The sequence below is a fragment of the Podarcis liolepis genome (genome assembly GCF_965112155.1).
Source record: "Podarcis liolepis genome assembly, chromosome: 4".
NCBI lineage: Eukaryota > Metazoa > Chordata > Lepidosauria > Squamata > Lacertidae > Podarcis > Podarcis liolepis.
In genome coordinates, this window is record NC_139558.1 from 83803037 (window position 1) to 83820903 (window position 17867).

At 39.5% G+C, this 17867-nt stretch overlaps 1 protein-coding gene across 5 annotated transcripts in view; it reads left to right on the forward strand.

Moving 5' to 3' along the window:
• The window catches only part of RDX (radixin), a 29483-nt gene extending 11670 nt beyond the window's left edge, over window positions 1-17813 (forward strand). For 3 of the 5 annotated variants that reach the window (XM_083499682.1, XM_083499683.1, XM_083499684.1), the window contains 12 exons: window positions 1641-1724; window positions 2096-2191; window positions 4881-5155; window positions 6024-6107; window positions 6615-6761; window positions 7042-7138; window positions 7718-7881; window positions 9086-9216; window positions 11699-11859; window positions 12732-12824; window positions 13530-13778; window positions 15209-17813. In XM_083499682.1, coding sequence (XP_083355808.1) covers window positions 1641-1724; window positions 2096-2191; window positions 4881-5155; window positions 6024-6107; window positions 6615-6761; window positions 7042-7138; window positions 7718-7881; window positions 9086-9216; window positions 11699-11859; window positions 12732-12824; window positions 13530-13778; window positions 15209-15373 — 1746 coding nt within the window. In that variant the 3' untranslated portion in view covers window positions 15374-17813. Of the gene's footprint in view, window positions 1-1640; window positions 1725-2095; window positions 2192-3801; window positions 3840-4880; window positions 5156-6023; window positions 6108-6614; window positions 6762-7041; window positions 7139-7717; window positions 7882-9085; window positions 9217-11698; window positions 11860-12731; window positions 12825-13529; window positions 13779-15208 lie in introns of all 5 variants that reach the window. The other 2 variants (XM_083499685.1, XM_083499686.1) reach the window with 1 other exon arrangement.
• Window positions 17814-17867: the final 54 nt, after the last annotated feature.

The following is a 17867-nucleotide window of genomic DNA, read 5'->3' on the forward strand; positions in this document are numbered from 1 at the left end:
AGGCAGTTGCTCAATTTTAGTAGGTTGCAGGTGCAGTGTACTGGGCCCAGAAAATACTGTTGACACCTCATAGCTGTAAGCCCTGATTGCCAGTTTTATTTCCACCCCCCTCTGAACATTTGCCTAAATTTGAATCTGTATATGTATATTAGCTTAGCACATGAAAAAGTTTTTGTCATAGGTCTATGCTCCAAATGTGTTAGAAACAGCAATGCTTCTGTAAAGAGTTCAGAATGGGAGAGCACAGTAGGGCTTTTCTGTGCCCTTCCACTGACTTTTGAATACAGCCTATGGCCTCTGATACATACAGCAAGAGGGTTGTAGTTAAAACCATGAAGGCTCTGAGGTATGCACAATAAAAGGTGTCTTTGGGTCCTGGTAGCAATACTGCTGGGTATTATAAGGTCAGCAAAAAATTCCTATGCTCCTGTCAGAATAGAACAAAATATTTATATCCCCATGACTGTTGTGAGACATTCTGTCGGGAAAGACAGTCAGCTTACAAAGCTTATGCTAGTCTGCCAAATTAAGTATGACATTTCTGTGGTTGTCACTGAAGGAAACCTATTCCGATAACAACAACTGAGAACCATATTGGAGGCTGGGCTTAAAAACTCCCAACATGTTGCCATAGTTCAAAGAGACAATGTATGTACAGTGCATACATGCACCCTGCTAGATCATTAGAGATAAAGGCATCTAATTTACAATGGGGGCAGAACCTTGGCACACTTTGTACAACATAAATGATCTGTTTAAGGCAAGCTTCTTTGACTTCTGCTCCTAGAAAGCAAGTCATCATTCTCAGCTAACTCTGAGGCAAGCTAATCCTGGAGTGCAGCGAACGTGGACTGTGCCACTTCTCTCTAGTCATTTACCACTCCATTATCCTTACTATTTTATCTCATTCACTGAATTGCCATTTTAACTAAAATGCATGGCTTGTGTATTTGCCTGTTTTTCAAGGCATAGAATGTCCTTTTTTAAAGTTATCTTTAAAATCTAAGCATCTTTTTCCAGATACTTTCTTGGGCTGCCATCTATCTCTTCAGAGATTAAAATTGGCTGTAAATCAGTCCCTCAGAACGCAAAACAGAGATATTATTCACAATTTTTAAACTCTTCCAAGCATAAGATTTTGTGTTCAGTGCTTGTTGGAGTACCAGGGTTAATATCCCAAATGATATTATGATACAGCAATCTAGTTTATTGTCTACAATTAAAGCTTCTTTCAAGCTTAATTTCAGTGGTGGGAGGGGTGAGCAACCTGCAGGTAGCAAGAGTTAGTGACTGAGTTAGTGACTCATGCCACAGAGGATGTTCATTACAAATCTGAAAGAGTTGGGGCTATCCTTTAGAATGAGTTTGGATAGATCAAACAGATACAGTAAGTTTCCTGGTGACAATGGAATTTAATTGTTGCACATCAGGTTGCAATTTTTAACTCCTGGCAAAGGTCACAAAACTCTGTGTTGTTTTTAAAAAACTTTTCATTCTTACCAGTTCTTAGTTTGGTTGTTTAACTTTTTGATTAGTTACCTGGAATGTGTAAGATGTTGTGTCAGTTTATAATTTGGCACAGTAATGCTGATCAAAGCATGAAAATCTATTTCGACTTAATACCTTCTTGTTCTATGCAGATTAATGTAAGAGTCACCACAATGGATGCAGAGCTGGAGTTTGCTATCCAGCCCAACACAACAGGAAAACAGCTTTTTGATCAGGTAATCGTCTTACTATGGGCTGATTCAAACATGACATAGCAAACTGTGACTTACACTTATTGTACAGCTAGTCATGGATCCTTGGCTGATAATGCTGCACCTGTAGGTACTAGTGTCCTGGTTTAGACATGGCAGGCTTTTACAATGGGAAGTTGGGAGTCACATTTTAACCAGCACTTGCTATTGTATCTGCAACAAAATGGCTTACTGCTGTGATCATTCTTGCCCTTTAAGAACCATATTGCTGTGAAGTTGGCCAGCCATTTGCTTATTTAGCTGTGGCAGAGCTTACTACCACTCCCCCCCCCTCGTTGAAGGGTTAATCATGAAGCTTTATGTGACTAGTATTGATGTCATTCTTCTTTTTTAAGGTTGTAAAAACAGTTGGCCTACGGGAAGTTTGGTTTTTTGGACTACAGTATGTAGACAGCAAAGGATACTCAACTTGGTTGAAGTTGAACAAAAAGGTAATGTATAATTTGTTTTATTTAAAATAATTCAATTTGCAATGAAGGAATGGTAGGTGGTGTTAAAAAAGTATTCTAGTTTAGATTTCACTTTCATTTAGAATAAAGATGCATGTACGTCCTGTGATGTTAGTTGACCAATTTGACATCTTCAGTTTAGATTTATTTTTTCTATTTTTTCTTCAGTAGAATAAGGATTTTTAGTGATTGAACTGATGTACTCTGTTAAGACCATCTTACAAGTCAAGATAATCATATCAAGATTACAGTGGTGCCTCGCAAGACGAAATTAATCCATTCCGCAAGTCTCTTCGTCTCGCGGTTTTTTCGTCTTTCGAAGCACGGCTATTAGCGGCTTAGCGGCTATTAGCGGCTTAGCGGCTATTAACGGCTTAGCGGCTTTAAGAAAAAGGAAACAAACTCGCAAGACGTTTCGTCTTGCGAAGCAAGCCCATAGGGAAATTCGTCTTGCGGAACGACTCAAAAAACAGAAAACTCTTTCGTCTTGCGCGTTTTTCGTCTTGCGAGGTATTCGTCTTGCGAGGTAGCACTGTAGCTTGGCTTGTAAAATGGCCTTCACAGAGTACATCAGTTCAATCACTAAAAATCCTTATTCTACTGAAGAAAAAATTGAAAGTCAGATGCCCATTTTCTTTTCTTTCTTTTTATGGTGGCCAACTATAAACTATAAAGAAGCCCTGCTCTGAACGATTACATTTCTAAACTGATTGATCCATTTTTTTCTGTTTATATGGAGAATTTAGTTCATACTTGAAATCTTAAGAGGTTTCTGGATTTGTTTCCCATAGGGTGGTATTAATATTTGTGATGATGCACAACAGGGAATCAGTGTTAGAAACTGAGATATGAAAGCTTAGAGCTAAATGGCACCTGAAACCTAGGTTATGGACACAACAACGGAATGTCTAGGCGCACTTTTTATAACAAGAATACAAAGCTGAAAATGAATGAACTGCAGCTAAAATATTACATTCATTTTTCACATGGTCTAGTCCTTCCCCTGCCCACCCCGCTAATAATATTCTTAAGAGGGTCTCTTCACCAGTCTTCAGAGAGTAGCTGGAAGTGGGGAGGCAGAAAAAGATCCTCCTTTCCTTCTACTATGCAGTTTTAATTTGAAATCTTATGTGCAGTACTGTGCCCACAGCTCAGAAACAGCTTGTGCTAATGAAATTCCCTGTCACAAAATGTGCCTAGAACAATGGGAGTTTCGAACACTGCATGGAATACATTGGAAGTGGATAAGTTATAGAACCCACTTTCTTTGTCTCCTGTAGAAATGTTTTCATTCAGATCTTAGTCTTGCTGAGACTGACCCTGGGAATTTATCAGAGAGGGTGTAGCTTCACATCTGCCTGATGTGCCTCTCTGCAATCTGGAAGAGCTATGTTCTAATAAGTGTGGGATCAGTTTAATCAAATATTTCTCCCTGCAGTGAGAGGAGCTGAGGGTGGAAACAGAGTTTGGACAGGGATCTCCTGTGGGTGTGTTTGAAGCCAGGTAGAATAACGTCTGTTCAGGTTCTCTGAGTTCTTTCTACTTTGCTCTAAGGCAATAATTCTAGTTGTTTTTGTCTTTCAACTCATTAGTTCTTTTGAGGCACTTGAGATGGGGTGCAGCAAAAATGGTAAGAGAAGGGTTTGACATTCTTCTCTCATACGTTACAAATTATTCTAATCAAACATCACTGGTTAGTGCTGACAGGATTGCAGCCCTGTGCAGAGGCTTCTGCAGGATTTTTTTTATAGAGGGAGGGGCAAACTGGCTGGTTTCTCACAGAAAATAAGAAGAATAGCTCCAGTACATTTTATCACATGCCAGGTTCAAGTTGCTCTTTTTAAATGAAAGCAGAGAAATGTGAGGTGATAGCTCATTAGGTGTGTGTGTGTGTGGGGGGGACATTCTCCCTTGCCCCCCTCTAAAGATGAGCACTCTACTGAGAAAAACAGGATGGGAGGCATCCACTAGTTTGGAAGAACCCCAAAGTTTGCCATAGTTTTTTTTAAAGGAAAAGTTTGAACCGAGAACCCACTGATTGTCTTTTTTTGGGGGGGGGGGATTAGTGGAATGGGAAATCCTGATGTGCTATTTATGAAAAAGCAGACCACTTGAATATATACTGCAACTATTATTCCTTTTCTTGCATTGGTATCAAACATTAGGATTTAAAAAATCTTTTTGTGCAGTTCTTGGTAAACCTCTCAGATACACACACACACACACACCGAAGCTTGCCAGATATCAATTAGTGCACTTTACTTGAGAAATCTGGTGTACATGATGCTCATTAGCTCATCAATATCTGGCAATCCTGTGCAAGAGACTTTTTGCGGATAAACTTTTAAAACCACTGCTATGTTGTGTACATCTTTGAATGCAAGGTTGATTTTCCTAAATCAGCCTGCTGTGTAGGTCTTCAGAACTGAATTTGTATAATGAAAATTGGAGTAACACAGGGATACAATAAGGACTTTAAATGGCTTTATGTAGCCTCTGAAAGCTGTCATGTTTTCCTAATTCACAATTAATTATTTAGATGTCTGTGTGAATCACAAGTCCTTCAATGTTGTGCTTCCTAGAGTTGAATTACAGTATGTAACAACTGGTGACTAGATTGCTTTCCCAATACTCTCATATTCTCTTTACCCTTCTGCAAACTCCTTTTCAGGTAACACAGCAAGATGTAAGGAAAGAAAATCCTCTTCAGTTCAAATTCAGGGCAAAGTTTTTTCCTGAGGATGTGTCTGAAGAGTTGATTCAAGAAATAACCCAGAGACTGTTTTTTCTGCAAGTAAAAGAAGCCATCTTAAATGATGAAATCTATTGTCCTCCTGAAACTGCTGTTCTGCTAGCTTCTTATGCTGTTCAAGCCAAGTATGGAGATTACAATAAAGAGATACATAAGCTAGGATATTTGGCCAATGACAGACTTCTTCCCCAGCGGTAAGAAACTTATATGGTGCATCAAAAGTCTGGCAAATTCTATGGGTACAGCGTATAACTTTAATAGGAAAGCTTGTCTGGTGGCCTACACCATTGGTCTTCAATTTGGAAATTTAAAAATATGCATCTCCATCCCAGAAACTGGGGGCAGTATCCAACTAAAGACTTCTGCTACTGCAAGGAATGTTGGCTGAGCCGTGGATGTTCCCCTTCTTCTCATCTCCCTGTGTGGCCTCTAAATATGTTCCTGGGGTTCTTATGACAATCCCGAGCAGATTTATGGGGTGTACAGGGAGAGGAGAGAGCAGGGAAATTCCATTGCACAGCTGAAACTCCTCACAATAGTGGAACTTGTTGCACTAGTTAGATACTACCTGGTTTTCTTATGCTTGACTAGTAGCATAAGTCAAAGTCCTGCCAAGCCAGTTGTCAGATGGGCAAGCCCCATTCTAGCATTCACACCTTAGTACAGAGTTTATGATTTCTTTTGTTGTTGAAATTTGTTGGCATTTTTTAAGGAGTTGAATACAATTGGTGCTACACGCATTGTTCTTGTTTACTGTTGCTGTTTATAATTAGTTTTGTTTCATTGTGGTCTTCAGTTTAGTATTTTAATTTACTTAACTGTTTTTTAATAGTTGTAAGCTTCCCTGCAGGCTGTGAATACAGGGAAAGGGCAGAGTATTGCAACATATTCAAATTTACTTCTTGTAAATCGCATAGAGGTTTTGCTACAATCAAGTGGTGTATAAATTTTGTTAAATAAAAATAAATTTAAATCTAGAAAGGTGCCGCTGATTGTAACTTTTGTGTAATAATAAAATAAATAGTAGGATACTCTTTTCATGATTATTCTTTATTTTGACAGTGTTTTGGAACAGCATAAATTGACAAAAGAGCAGTGGGAAGAAAGAATACAAAACTGGCATGAAGAGCACAGAGGGATGTTAAGGTAAGTTCCCCGATATAGTTAGCCCGTCTCTTTTGAATTTAGCTTGCTTTTAATTAATTAATATATCCTACAGACAGAAGAAGTGCTGGTAGCTGAAACATATTACTCCAAAGAGCTGTTTTAGCTTACCTCTGTACATAACTAGCTTAACTTTTTGCTACTTTTCTCTGCTTCTGTTTTAAATCTATCATAAAAATATAAATAAAAGCACAGTGGGTCCAATCTATTATGTAGTAATCGACCTCTGTTAGGGCTACAGTTCTATCTGCATATACTTAGGGGTATGTCCCATTGAAATTGGTGGGACATCCAAATTATAATGTATAGAATTGGGCTGTAAATCCGATTGGAATCAATGGATGAAAGTGCACAGTTAACCCACTTCAGACTTAGTTGAGGATACAATTGGTAAGATTGGGCGCAGGATCCTTACTACTTCTGCCTATACAGTGACTATAGAAGTTTGCATTTTATCTGGTTATCAATTATGTTCTTTTCATTGATCAGGGAGGATTCTATGATGGAGTACCTCAAAATTGCACAAGATTTGGAAATGTATGGAGTCAACTATTTTGAAATAAAGAACAAAAAGGGAACTGAATTATGGCTTGGTGTCGATGCTTTGGGTTTAAATATTTATGAACATGATGATAAGTAAGTAATATTAAAACTGTTTCAGTATTCCTGAAGAACTGTTCATGGATCATCCTCCTTAATAGAGTTCGATGTACATTGTTTTTAATTGTGTGCTCTTCGGAATCTGAGCTGTAGATGTTATTGTGGGTAGAGAAAAACCTGTTAAATGAGTGGTCCTGCCTGTTGGACAGAGGTAGATAAAATTGCACACTGTCCTTTCACCCTATAACTTAAGTTTGTTTTACTGTGGTTGTTCACAAAGTGTGTGTGACTAAGGATTCTTTTGTGTTTGCTAAAGGTTGACTCCCAAGATCGGCTTTCCTTGGAGTGAAATCAGAAATATTTCATTTAATGACAAAAAGTTTGTGATAAAACCCATCGACAAAAAGGCCCCTGTGAGTAAATATTTTTAATTCCTTTTTTAGACCTGAACTATCAATATAGGACACATCTGTAACCCCTTCCTCTCTAGCTCTTAACTCTCCAAAGTTTGGAGAGTAGTTTCTTGCTCAACTAATGTAATTTTTGCTAATATTTGTGTTGGAATTTCTCACTTACATTGTTTAATTGTTCGCTGTAGGGTTGGAGCTAATCCATGCCTGGAATTTTCTTTTCCCTGCCTCCAAAGTACATAACTTTCAAAATCCTGTTTGAGTTTCCTCTGCCAGCCTGTTACAGTCACCAAGTTCAAAGAACCTTTTAGAGTTTTTCCCTCTTTCGTTGGGATTTAATCATTCTTAATGCTTTGGTGTCAGTTCTTTCACTGATCCCACCTAATTCCAAGTCATTTATTGATCGGTTCTGGAACAGCTAATGACTAGTCCCAAAGATTGCTTCATTGGAAGTGAAAGTGTTACGCTATCTATTTAAGAAGTTAGAATCTCATTAAGAAGAAGCTAAGAGTGTCCATATTCCTAACAAGCATGTGTTCCTAGAACATAAATGGGATTTCAATAACTTAATTTTTTTATTAGGATTTTGTGTTTTATGCACCACGTCTGAGAATTAATAAGCGGATATTGGCACTGTGTATGGGAAATCATGAGCTGTACATGAGGAGGAGAAAGCCAGATACAATTGAAGTTCAACAGATGAAGGCCCAGGCTAGGGAAGAAAAACACCAAAAACAGATGGAGAGGTATGATGTTGACAACTGGGTATGAACAGTAGTTGGAATTCTTTTGTCATTCATAACTTCAGACAGACAAACAAAAACACTCTAGTACATGTGACCTAGAGGCAGACTTAAGGAGGAAAAAGTATTAAGTTCTATTTTTGCCCTCATGGACAGAATTCTCTAAAAACAGATATTACTCCTATTAAATCAGTGCCAGTGGTGGAAACTGTTGTTGTCTTGGTATCGTACTTTACACATGGATGCACACCAGTTCTAAGCAATGACAAATTGGTTTCATGAATTATATAGAGAGAAAGAAAGGGTGTTTATCAAAACCCCTGGTTTTCTTTAGCCCTGGGTAGTGTCTAGGAAAGCTCATGTCCTTATCCAGCTTTGTGTCACAATTGGATTTGTCCTCCAGCAAAGTTCACTGACAGCAGGCTGCCTGCTTAATTGGACTCTGCTAGAGTACTGATGCTTTGGGGAAAAACAAGCGGCATGTACTGGCATGTTTACCGCATGTTTCCACAGTGATTTCAGAAGATTTGCACCAAGTAAACTAAATAGTAACACTGCAGCTGCTGTTAGTGAATGCAGACAAATATGTAATTGCCACTTGGATGTTACCATGAGTTAGCTACTATATACTGCCAGTGTGCAAAGAGTCTAGGTAGAGGTGAGGAGCAGATACTTAAGCGTCACAGTTTTGGGTCAGTTTGTTTGTTGTCTTTTAAATTGTTTTGTGAAGTACCTAATATTGTGTTATCCTATGGGTTACTACCTGATAGATTGAAGTTTTGTAGGTACTTGATTGACGTGTAGAACATAAGCACCCTGGTGGATCAGCCCAATGACTCCTCTAGTCCAGCATTATGTACTCACAGTGGCCAACCAGAGGCTCATGAGAAGCCTGCAGTTTAGAAGCACCATCTTCCCCTACTTGATGCTGATCTTTAGCTAGATTGTTTGCCTATTTTGTTTCATTCCAGCTTTCACCTTGTTTTTTTTAGACACTTAGGATACAACTTTGAGATCATCTGCCAGAACAAACCTTTTATTTTTATTATTGCTGCAGGGCTTCCACCTAGCATATCATGTTGTGACTTGTATTGTGAGAATAAATTTGGCGTGTTTGGGTAAATGGATTTTGATGGAGGCACTGTAAACTCAGAATGAAAATCACTTGCTCCTCTGCTATGTTGATGTTGGCATTTATTTAATTTAGGGCACAACTAGAAAATGAGAAAAGGAAAAGGGAAATAGCAGAAAAAGAGAAGGAAAGAATAGAGCGTGAAAAGGAAGAGTTGATGGAACGGCTAAGACAAATTGAAGAACAGACGATGAAGGCCCAAAAAGGTGAGCATGTTCCTCACATCTATTTCCTTCAATAAATATTAAGTTTGTGTGTCTGTTAGGTTTATTATGTTACATTGCTTATTACATCATGTAAGGAAGTTAGCAGCTAGCTTAACAATACACTAATTTAACTTGCATCATATTTTAAACTAGAGGCAACTCTCAAAATACGTGATTTTATGAAGCCAAAACCATGTATAGTCAAAACACATTGGGTTCAGTGGCGGGTGGGATTGCCAAAGTCTTTTTTCCCCTGAATGTCTGCCCCCCCCCAAAAGAAACCATTGGCAAGCACATAAAACTGAATGCATGCAACTTAAGTGAACGTAAGTTGTGAGTTACCTGTACATTGTTGTGTCCCTTTTTCCTTTGGTTCCTTTTTGCTTGAGTGCAGTTTATGGACAGTGGCACACAGACCTTATGTGACATTGTGAAGAGTACAAATTTGCAGTGTCTAAACCTTATTGCGGACCGTCACTTTATAAGAAATACCAGCTTAGATTAAAATCAAATTCAGTTATGTAGTGGTAAATCATTTATATTCTGCCACTAGGTGTGCAGTAAGCTTTAGTTTCAGAACTAGCTGTTGGCTCTGTCAGGAAAAACAGATAAAGGAAATGAAGGGAAGAAACATGCAAAAAATGTAATAGATATAAACCCACTTCCATAGTGAGGTGTTCTATTTTACAGTCTGCTAGAAAAGTACAGTTAAATTGGATTTACTTCAGACGTGTTTCTGCTCTTTAAGGTTAAAGTCTTTATATCATTAAACATAATAGCTTTTGCAGGATTTTGCATAGATTTCTCTAGCGCAGCCAATTACTCTTTTTGTGCTTCACTTTCTGAATCATAGCACAGCTATTGAATGGAGTGACTTCTTGCAGTTCCTAACATTTTAATGTTCTTTCATCTCTTTTAATAGTTTGCATTAAGACACTGAAGGCAGTAATTCCCACACTGGGTGCTCTGTGAGAACTGCAGTGTGCTGCTGCAACAAATAAATGATGTAGTGAATGCACCTGGGAACCCAAAGAACTCACCCACAAAAGCCAAATGCATACTATGGATGTGCCCAAACGATGTCAGGGAGGGGATCTGAGTGCCTAAGGCTTATACTTTGCACAGTGCAAGTCAGAATACTTGGGAAGATTACAAAAACCTAAGTCTCCCAAAAAAATGTAAATGAGAAAAACGCCAAATATCTTAAAGCTTTTTTCCAGAAGCATGTGCAAATCTAGGGCCTTTAAAATTAGACACAGACGCCTGAGAATGGGAACTTTTTTCACGCCAGACTAACTGTTCATTTAGCCTAGTACTGCGTATTTTGACTGATAATGGCACCAACATCCCAGAAAGAGGGCTTATCATCTGCTTCATTTGCCTGGGATTGACCCAGGGGCCTTCTTGTGTGCAAAGCATGTTCTCTGAGCTTTCGTCCTTACTGCTATGGTTTGTGTGCCTACTGAGCTATCACGGCTGCCATGTATTTGGGAAACTGGCTTGCATTTGAGCTTTCTTTGGCTTTTATACCTGATGCTTTTATAATTTCTCCTGAGAAAAATGTGAACAGTTTTGATGGTTAGTGGATTTGTATGAGAGCCAGTTCTTTTTGCAGTCTGGACAGTAAAGTATTGCTCTGTTCTCTTGAATAGCTATAAAAGAAATTAAGTGAAATGCATCCTTTTGCATCCTTTCACAGGAGTAAGTTCCTGCCAACGTGGTCAAGTGGAGAAAACATTGGAATATTCCATTACAGTGGTACCTCCAGTTGCGGACAGGATCCGTTCCGGAGCTCCGGTCGGGTCCCGAGGTTTCTGCAACCGGAGATGCCGCTTCTGCACATACTCACAGTGTGTAGAGCACTTCTGCCCATGTGCGCGCAGTGAAACCTGGAAAAATACTTCCGGGTTTGCCGTGTACGTATCCTGAAGGATACGTAACCGGAAGTAGAGGTACCACTGTACAATGTAAAATTGACATTAGATTATAATCTCATGTGTTGGATGGCCATCTTACATGCATGTTTTAGTTGAGATTCCTGCATTGCAGGGGGTTGGGTACCTTCCAACTTTACAATTCGATGATTCTATAATTCTGTGTATGAGTTGCAGTGTAAAACAAGTTGGAAGACATGTAATCCTAGGTCTGTTGAACTTGGCATAAATCAGGATTGAACTCCCCTCTCCATTGCTTTATGGCTGGGAAATTCATTCCTGCTTGGTTACTACCTCCACCAAACACTGCTGCGAACTGCCTCTCATAGCTGATCCATCTGGTTTAAGATGAAGATCTGCCCACTGGGTCAAAAAGGTTTCCCACCCTTGTCCTAGGCAATCTCCATTGAAAGCAATTGAGACCTTCTGTTCTTGTTCTTAGAAAAATAACAGAGAACTCTTTAATATTCAGTGTTGGAAATATTTAGTTTTATTGACACAGTCTGGCTGCCTTTTATTTATCTGATCTTTTCTAAACTTCTGCATAGAATTGGAAGAACAGACGAGAAGAGCCCTAGAGCTGGATCAGGAGAGGAAGAAAGCAAAAGAGGAAGCAGAGCGCCTGGAAAAGGATCGGAGAGCTGCAGAAGAGGCAAAAGCTGCTCTGGCGAAACAGGCTGCTGACCAAATGAAAAATCAGGAGCAGCTGGTAAGACGTTACATGTGCCTGATTATGTTAGGATGTATTGTTTTCAAGGAGTTTGTTAAAATTCTGGCATCCAAAGAGGAAACAGTATTAAGAAAACCATGCAGGTTCATAATTGCATGATGTCATCTAAGTACAAAAAAGGTAGATGCATGTACTTTCTCTCCCCGTACTGTGCTGTGGGGAGAGAAAGGTGTATGTTGCATTTTGAGTCAACAATCCACTAGGTTGCATCCAAACCAAAGCACACATAACAGGGCAGGTAGAAGCTGACTTCTCTCCACTCACCAAGGTTGCCTCTCTCATTTTGGGGATCCCCTCAACCCTTCTTGCTATAGCCCACCACTTTTGGCAAAGTACCCCGACCTTAGGGGAACCTCTCCGACCAGGTTGTGGGGGGGACTGAGGAAGTCTGTTTCCATCAACTCCATTACATGTCTCTGGATCCATTCTACCATCTTGTTAATATTAAGTTCAGATATTCCTTAAACCACCACCATTCAAATGGTGGCACTATCCTTATGAAATACTTTCTCCAAAGGATGCCCTCATAACTATTTTTTCCCCAAGTTTTGGAGTCACATGATAACCAGGCTCATTTTTTTAAAATTTATTTTTATTATATTGCTCTTGGTGAATTAACTGGTCAGTATTAAGGGAATATTAAGTGGCTTGGTTAATAAGAAAATAACCAAACCACCAAAGTGGTTTGGTTATTTTCTTATTTGTCTAGCTATTTTAGTTTTGAACAGTTGCCTGTTCATTATACAAAGCTTATGAAAAGGTGACTAAGATTTCTTTACAGCTTCATCTTTAATGCAGACCAATACATGATGTTGCCTTAGAGCTAATAACTTTTTCTTCTTACTTCCTAGGCGGCAGAACTTGCGGAATTCACTGCTAAGATTGCACTTTTGGAGGAGGCCAAGAAGAAGAAAGAAGAAGAAGCTTCAGAATGGCAGCACAAAGTAATTATTTTTAATGTACTAAAGCTGGGATTTGTGAATGGGCAAAGCATTCTGAACTGCATGCCAGAGCTGAGAACAAGGCATTTCCCAGCATCGGGTGCCAAATTCTCTGCTGGAAAATGCTTTTTAAAATCTTCTGCATGCTTACAATACTCCTTGCCCCAGTGTGAGATGAGAGCAATACTTGGACTCGCATATGTCCTGTGCTTTCTACTTATCTCTGGCTAGAAGGCAGATTGACTTGATGGAATATAGATTCATCCAACCCCAGGAGGTAAACAAATGTCTTCATGAGCTTATCTGTACCTACTTCTTATGCTTTTCTGAAATCTCATCCTAAATAGGTATCCTACTTTTCTCCTAGAGACAGGGAAAGCTGTTAAGAGTCTTCTGAAAATGCTGTTTGGGCTAATCATTTTAATGAGTACTTGGGGTCTAGGGATGTATCACAGTTCCTTTATATTAGTTGGCTGCAGCTGACTTGGTATTCAGAAAGGTGTGTGGAGCTGCTTCAGTTGACTTCTGGTCTTCTCTTGAGACTTTCAAAGTAATTTTAAGCATATATTCTGTGGCCCGTAAACATGTTAAAGGAATGACAGGCTAAGTTGGTTCAATCTCATTGACACCAATCTCATTAAAGTATAAGGCTGGGAGATTTTGGTTGTTTGCAGAGCGTGTTGACTAATCCTCATGACTACCTTTTAGGCCTTTGCAGCCCAAGAAGATCTGGAGAAGACCAAAGAAGAGCTGAAGACTGTGATGTCTGCTCCTCCTCCGCCACCTCCTCCGCCTCCCCCTGTAATTCCTCCCACGGAAAATGAACATGATGAACAAGATGAGAATAATGCAGAGGCCAGTGCTGAATTGGCTTCTGATGGCGTTGTGAATCACAGGAGTGAGGAAGAGCGTGTAACAGAAACGCAGAAGAATGAACGTGTAAAGAAACAGCTTCAGGTAATGAAGAATTACAGAGGCATATAACATAGGCCACAAACCAAAAAGCGCTCTGCTGGTTTGAGCATGCTCAGCCTTGCTTTGCACTGTAGTCCCCTGCAAAGCTTTTGAAATGACTCCTGTCAATCCCATCTTGGTGTGGGTGTGAGGGGACGTTCCTGCTCAACATGCAGAGGAAGTCATTTGGTTCAGTGGGCCCTGGGCACAGTACATACTGCTTTGCAAAAATTCATAATATATCCCTCCACACATCTAGACATTCTCCTTCCGATTAAAAGAAACATATTTTTGTGATGTGGCCTGTATTTTGGAAAATGCAGTCGGGAGAACAGTGTTGTTCAGTTTGTCTCTTGTGCTGCTTTACAAATTTTGTTTTGGAACTAGGTACTGCAGCCCCATGTGAAAATAACAAAATGCTCATAATGCCCAACACAAGCAAGTTCCTTTATATGCAAATTCATACCACAGAGCGCAAATGTTGCTTTTATTCTCTTTGGATTTTGAGCATTAAGCTAGTTAACACAGCATTTTGAAAGCTAAGATCAGATTCCATCTTAATTGAAGCTCTTGGAGGGGGCCATTCTGCTGAGCTTCCTTTCCAGCGGCCTTTAGGCCCCTTTAATAATGCATGAAGAGAGACCATTTACTTTGGAAGGCAATCAGAACCAGTAAGTGAGTTTCCTGGCAATGCTGTTGTACAGATCATCATTCTGAAGGATAAATCCATACAATACAGAAGCAGATGATTCCTTCATCTGATAGGTAAATAAGTTAGTTTAGTAGAGCATGATGGGTAGTCAACTAAGGTGTCCCATCAGAGCAAGAATTTCTACTTCTGTAACAAGACTCCCCCCCCCCCTTGCAGTCTCCCTTCCCAAATTTGTGCCAGAGAATATGGGGAACTTCTAGAACAGATTTTGGGACACACAGGAGGATTGGGGGGGATGCTTTGTTGTGCAAGTAGAAATCTTTGCACTAACAGAATGTTCACTAAACCCAATGTAATTTTAAAAAATAAAAAAAGCTTAACCTGCTTATGTTTTGCTGTATCATAGGTTGGCCTGAGCAGTGAATCTGGCAAACAGTGAACACAAAAGTTAATACAATATGTCTGCTTCTCTGTACCACGTTATGTCCCCCTCTGTTGCAATTCTTTCTAAGAATATGTGATTGAGGAGCTATACATGAGAGACTGATAACTGTTCTCCAGAAAAAAATATTCCAAACCTTGTTTTAAGTTGAATTTACTGAAAATAGTCCACTAAAGGAACAAGAATATATCATCTCCCCTTTTGCACATGTATACCCCTTTGTTTTATGTATGTATACATTCTGGCTGTTTGGTTGGAAGATTAATCCTGTACCGCAAATGAAATGTTGAACTTGACAGAACTGGCAGCGTCTAAACTGGCAATCCTTTTGTTCCACAGGCCCTGAGTTCCGAGCTGGCCCAAGCCAGAGACGACACCAAGAAGACCCAGAACGATGTCCTTCATGCGGAGAACGTTAAAGCCGGCCGCGATAAATACAAGACTCTTCGACAGATCCGGCAAGGCAATACGAAGCAGCGCATTGATGAATTTGAAGCAATGTGAGAGCTGTTACTTTGCATATATGTTCTTCATTAAGCTTGAACCACCAGCAGAGAAATGCAGGCCTTTCTGAAAGGAACACACCCCACCTTGCCAAAGCATTTATACCAGTTTGTGGTTAAAACTCATTTCATGAAAGCCGTTCAACAATAAGGCAGCCTGTCCGCTCTGGCTCTCTGGGAGAGGTGGTGGTCACATCTCCATGATCTCATATCACGTGGTTTTTTTTATTCTTTGTCCTCTGGAGGAGTAGCACCATCTTATTCTGACAAAGCTGTTAACCTAAACAGGAATGATTTGAAAGAACACTAGCTTTTACCTTATAACTGGCCACAGTTTTTGGCATGGGTGCACTTTGGATTTTTCTTTTCTTTTTTCATTTTAGTGAATTTGCAAGAACTTGCTTAATTTATCAGGGGTTACGGGGTGTTGTTTTTCTTCTGTTAGGTGGAGTTCTTTGGTGTTTCACGTCCTGTCATCATTGATGGTTTTCTTTGCCTGCCTGTTCACAAAGGTCTAGATGGCAGGTAGCTGTTCCAGCATACCTTTTTCCCCCCTTAAAAAAAAAGTGGAACATTAAGTCTTTTGCTTATAGGTCTGTTTTGCTGAAGTCTTCAGTTTTTCAGATAAATGTAGGAAAATCGAGACACTCTTTAAGACAGGGATAGGTAACCTTTGGCCCTCCAGATGAACTACAGCTCTCATCAGCCCCAGCAAGCATGGCTAGGAAAGATGGGAGCTGCTTAGTTCAATAGCATCTGGAGGGCTCAGGTCCCCCACCCCTGCTCTGGGTTCTCCTTGCATTTTGTAAGCTGTCATATGAATTGCAATGTGGGAAACCTGGACCTTTCTGGCAAGGGAGCATATGAAAACATCAGTCCCATGGAGGGGACACTAGCCTACCTCACTACGATATGCATGATGACTGGTCTTTCAAACACCATATAGAAACGCAAACTGCATTATGCTAGGTTTCTGCATAGCTAAACACTACACAAATCTAGGAGCCTTTACTCTTTAAATCTTTTGTTCTATTGCAGCATAGATTTGTAGTATTCAAACAGTGTTCAGCTGCCTTTTTGTTGAGTAAAATTCTGCACCATGTATCTTCCATTTTTATTTTTTTTAAGTAACCTGGAACTGGTATATGATCCACTGAGAGGGTGTGAAACATTTGAGCATGTTTTCTGGGTCTTGGGTTCCTTTGTACTAAATTAACGTTGCTCTGAGGCTCATTTCTTAATGAAGTCTGCATAAAACAATGCTGCCTTGTACTTGCTTTGAGGGCCCACTTACACATCAAGGTTGTTCCTTCCATGATAACTGAAGATGCAAGGGAATTGCGCATATATATATATATATATATATATATATATATATATGCGCACTTTTCAGGGAGTCCAGTCATAGGAATTGTGGCAGAACAGGGGCAAATGAGTTGTATGAACAAACATTTAGGCTGAAGTTCAGCATACAGTCAGGGAATATTGAATGTATGTTTAGAACCATTGCTGAATCACCCTTATCTAATGCTCTTTGGGATGATTAGTTGGCATGTTGACTTTTGAGGACCATGTTTATGAATGAAATTACGCACCATTTTTATAACTCTTTAATTAGTAGTTGGGAGAAAGCCCTGCTTTCCCTGAGGATGGTTCAGCTAACCTTTTGGTATTATGCACTCAAAATTTACACTTCCCTATTAAAATTGCCATTTTATTAAATATCCTTTAATAAGGATTCCTTATTGAACCTTCTTGAGGGTTGTCCCCCACCCCACCCTTAAATTTAAGGGAGATCTTGGAGAGAGGACATCATGAAAGGAACACAGAGACACTGGTAGCTGATTTTCCTTGCACGGGTGTGCAAAAGCTGTGCACATGCTCAAATGTTTGCCCTGGGCACTTTTGCTTGCAGTCAGAGAAATTGGGCAGATGCCTTGCACATTTTCATGCAGCAAATCATGAGACCTATATGTCCAAAGTGTTCAAAATATTTTGCCATAGCAAATGGAATGCAGTGTATGGCTCTTCCCTGAAATGTGTGTTCGTGCATTGACAATGCCAGACTATCAGTGTAAGGGGGGGAAATACGAGTTAGATTTGCTGTTCATAATATACAATGTATAGATTAGAGTTTAAAATGGATCTAATCCATATATAAAACTGTGTGACTTTTTTCTAAGCAACCAGGAATTAACATCTGTAATGAGGTTTTTCACTGTGAACAAAGTGATGGTGATGGTTGTCACCAACTGTTGAGGAAACACATATTGATGCAGAGGCATTAAGAAAATAACTTGGTGAAGGAATTTTCAACACGCTTCCCCTCTTCTTCCCCTCCCCTTCTTAGCATCTTTTGTGTTGTAAAATTAAGCTACAGTTAATAACACCTATTATTTTGGATAACATTCATTGGCTAACAATAAAGAGACTACAGTTCATTCTTCTGAGATCCATTGTTGTTATTTAATCTCATCTTTCCAGAGCAAAATTGT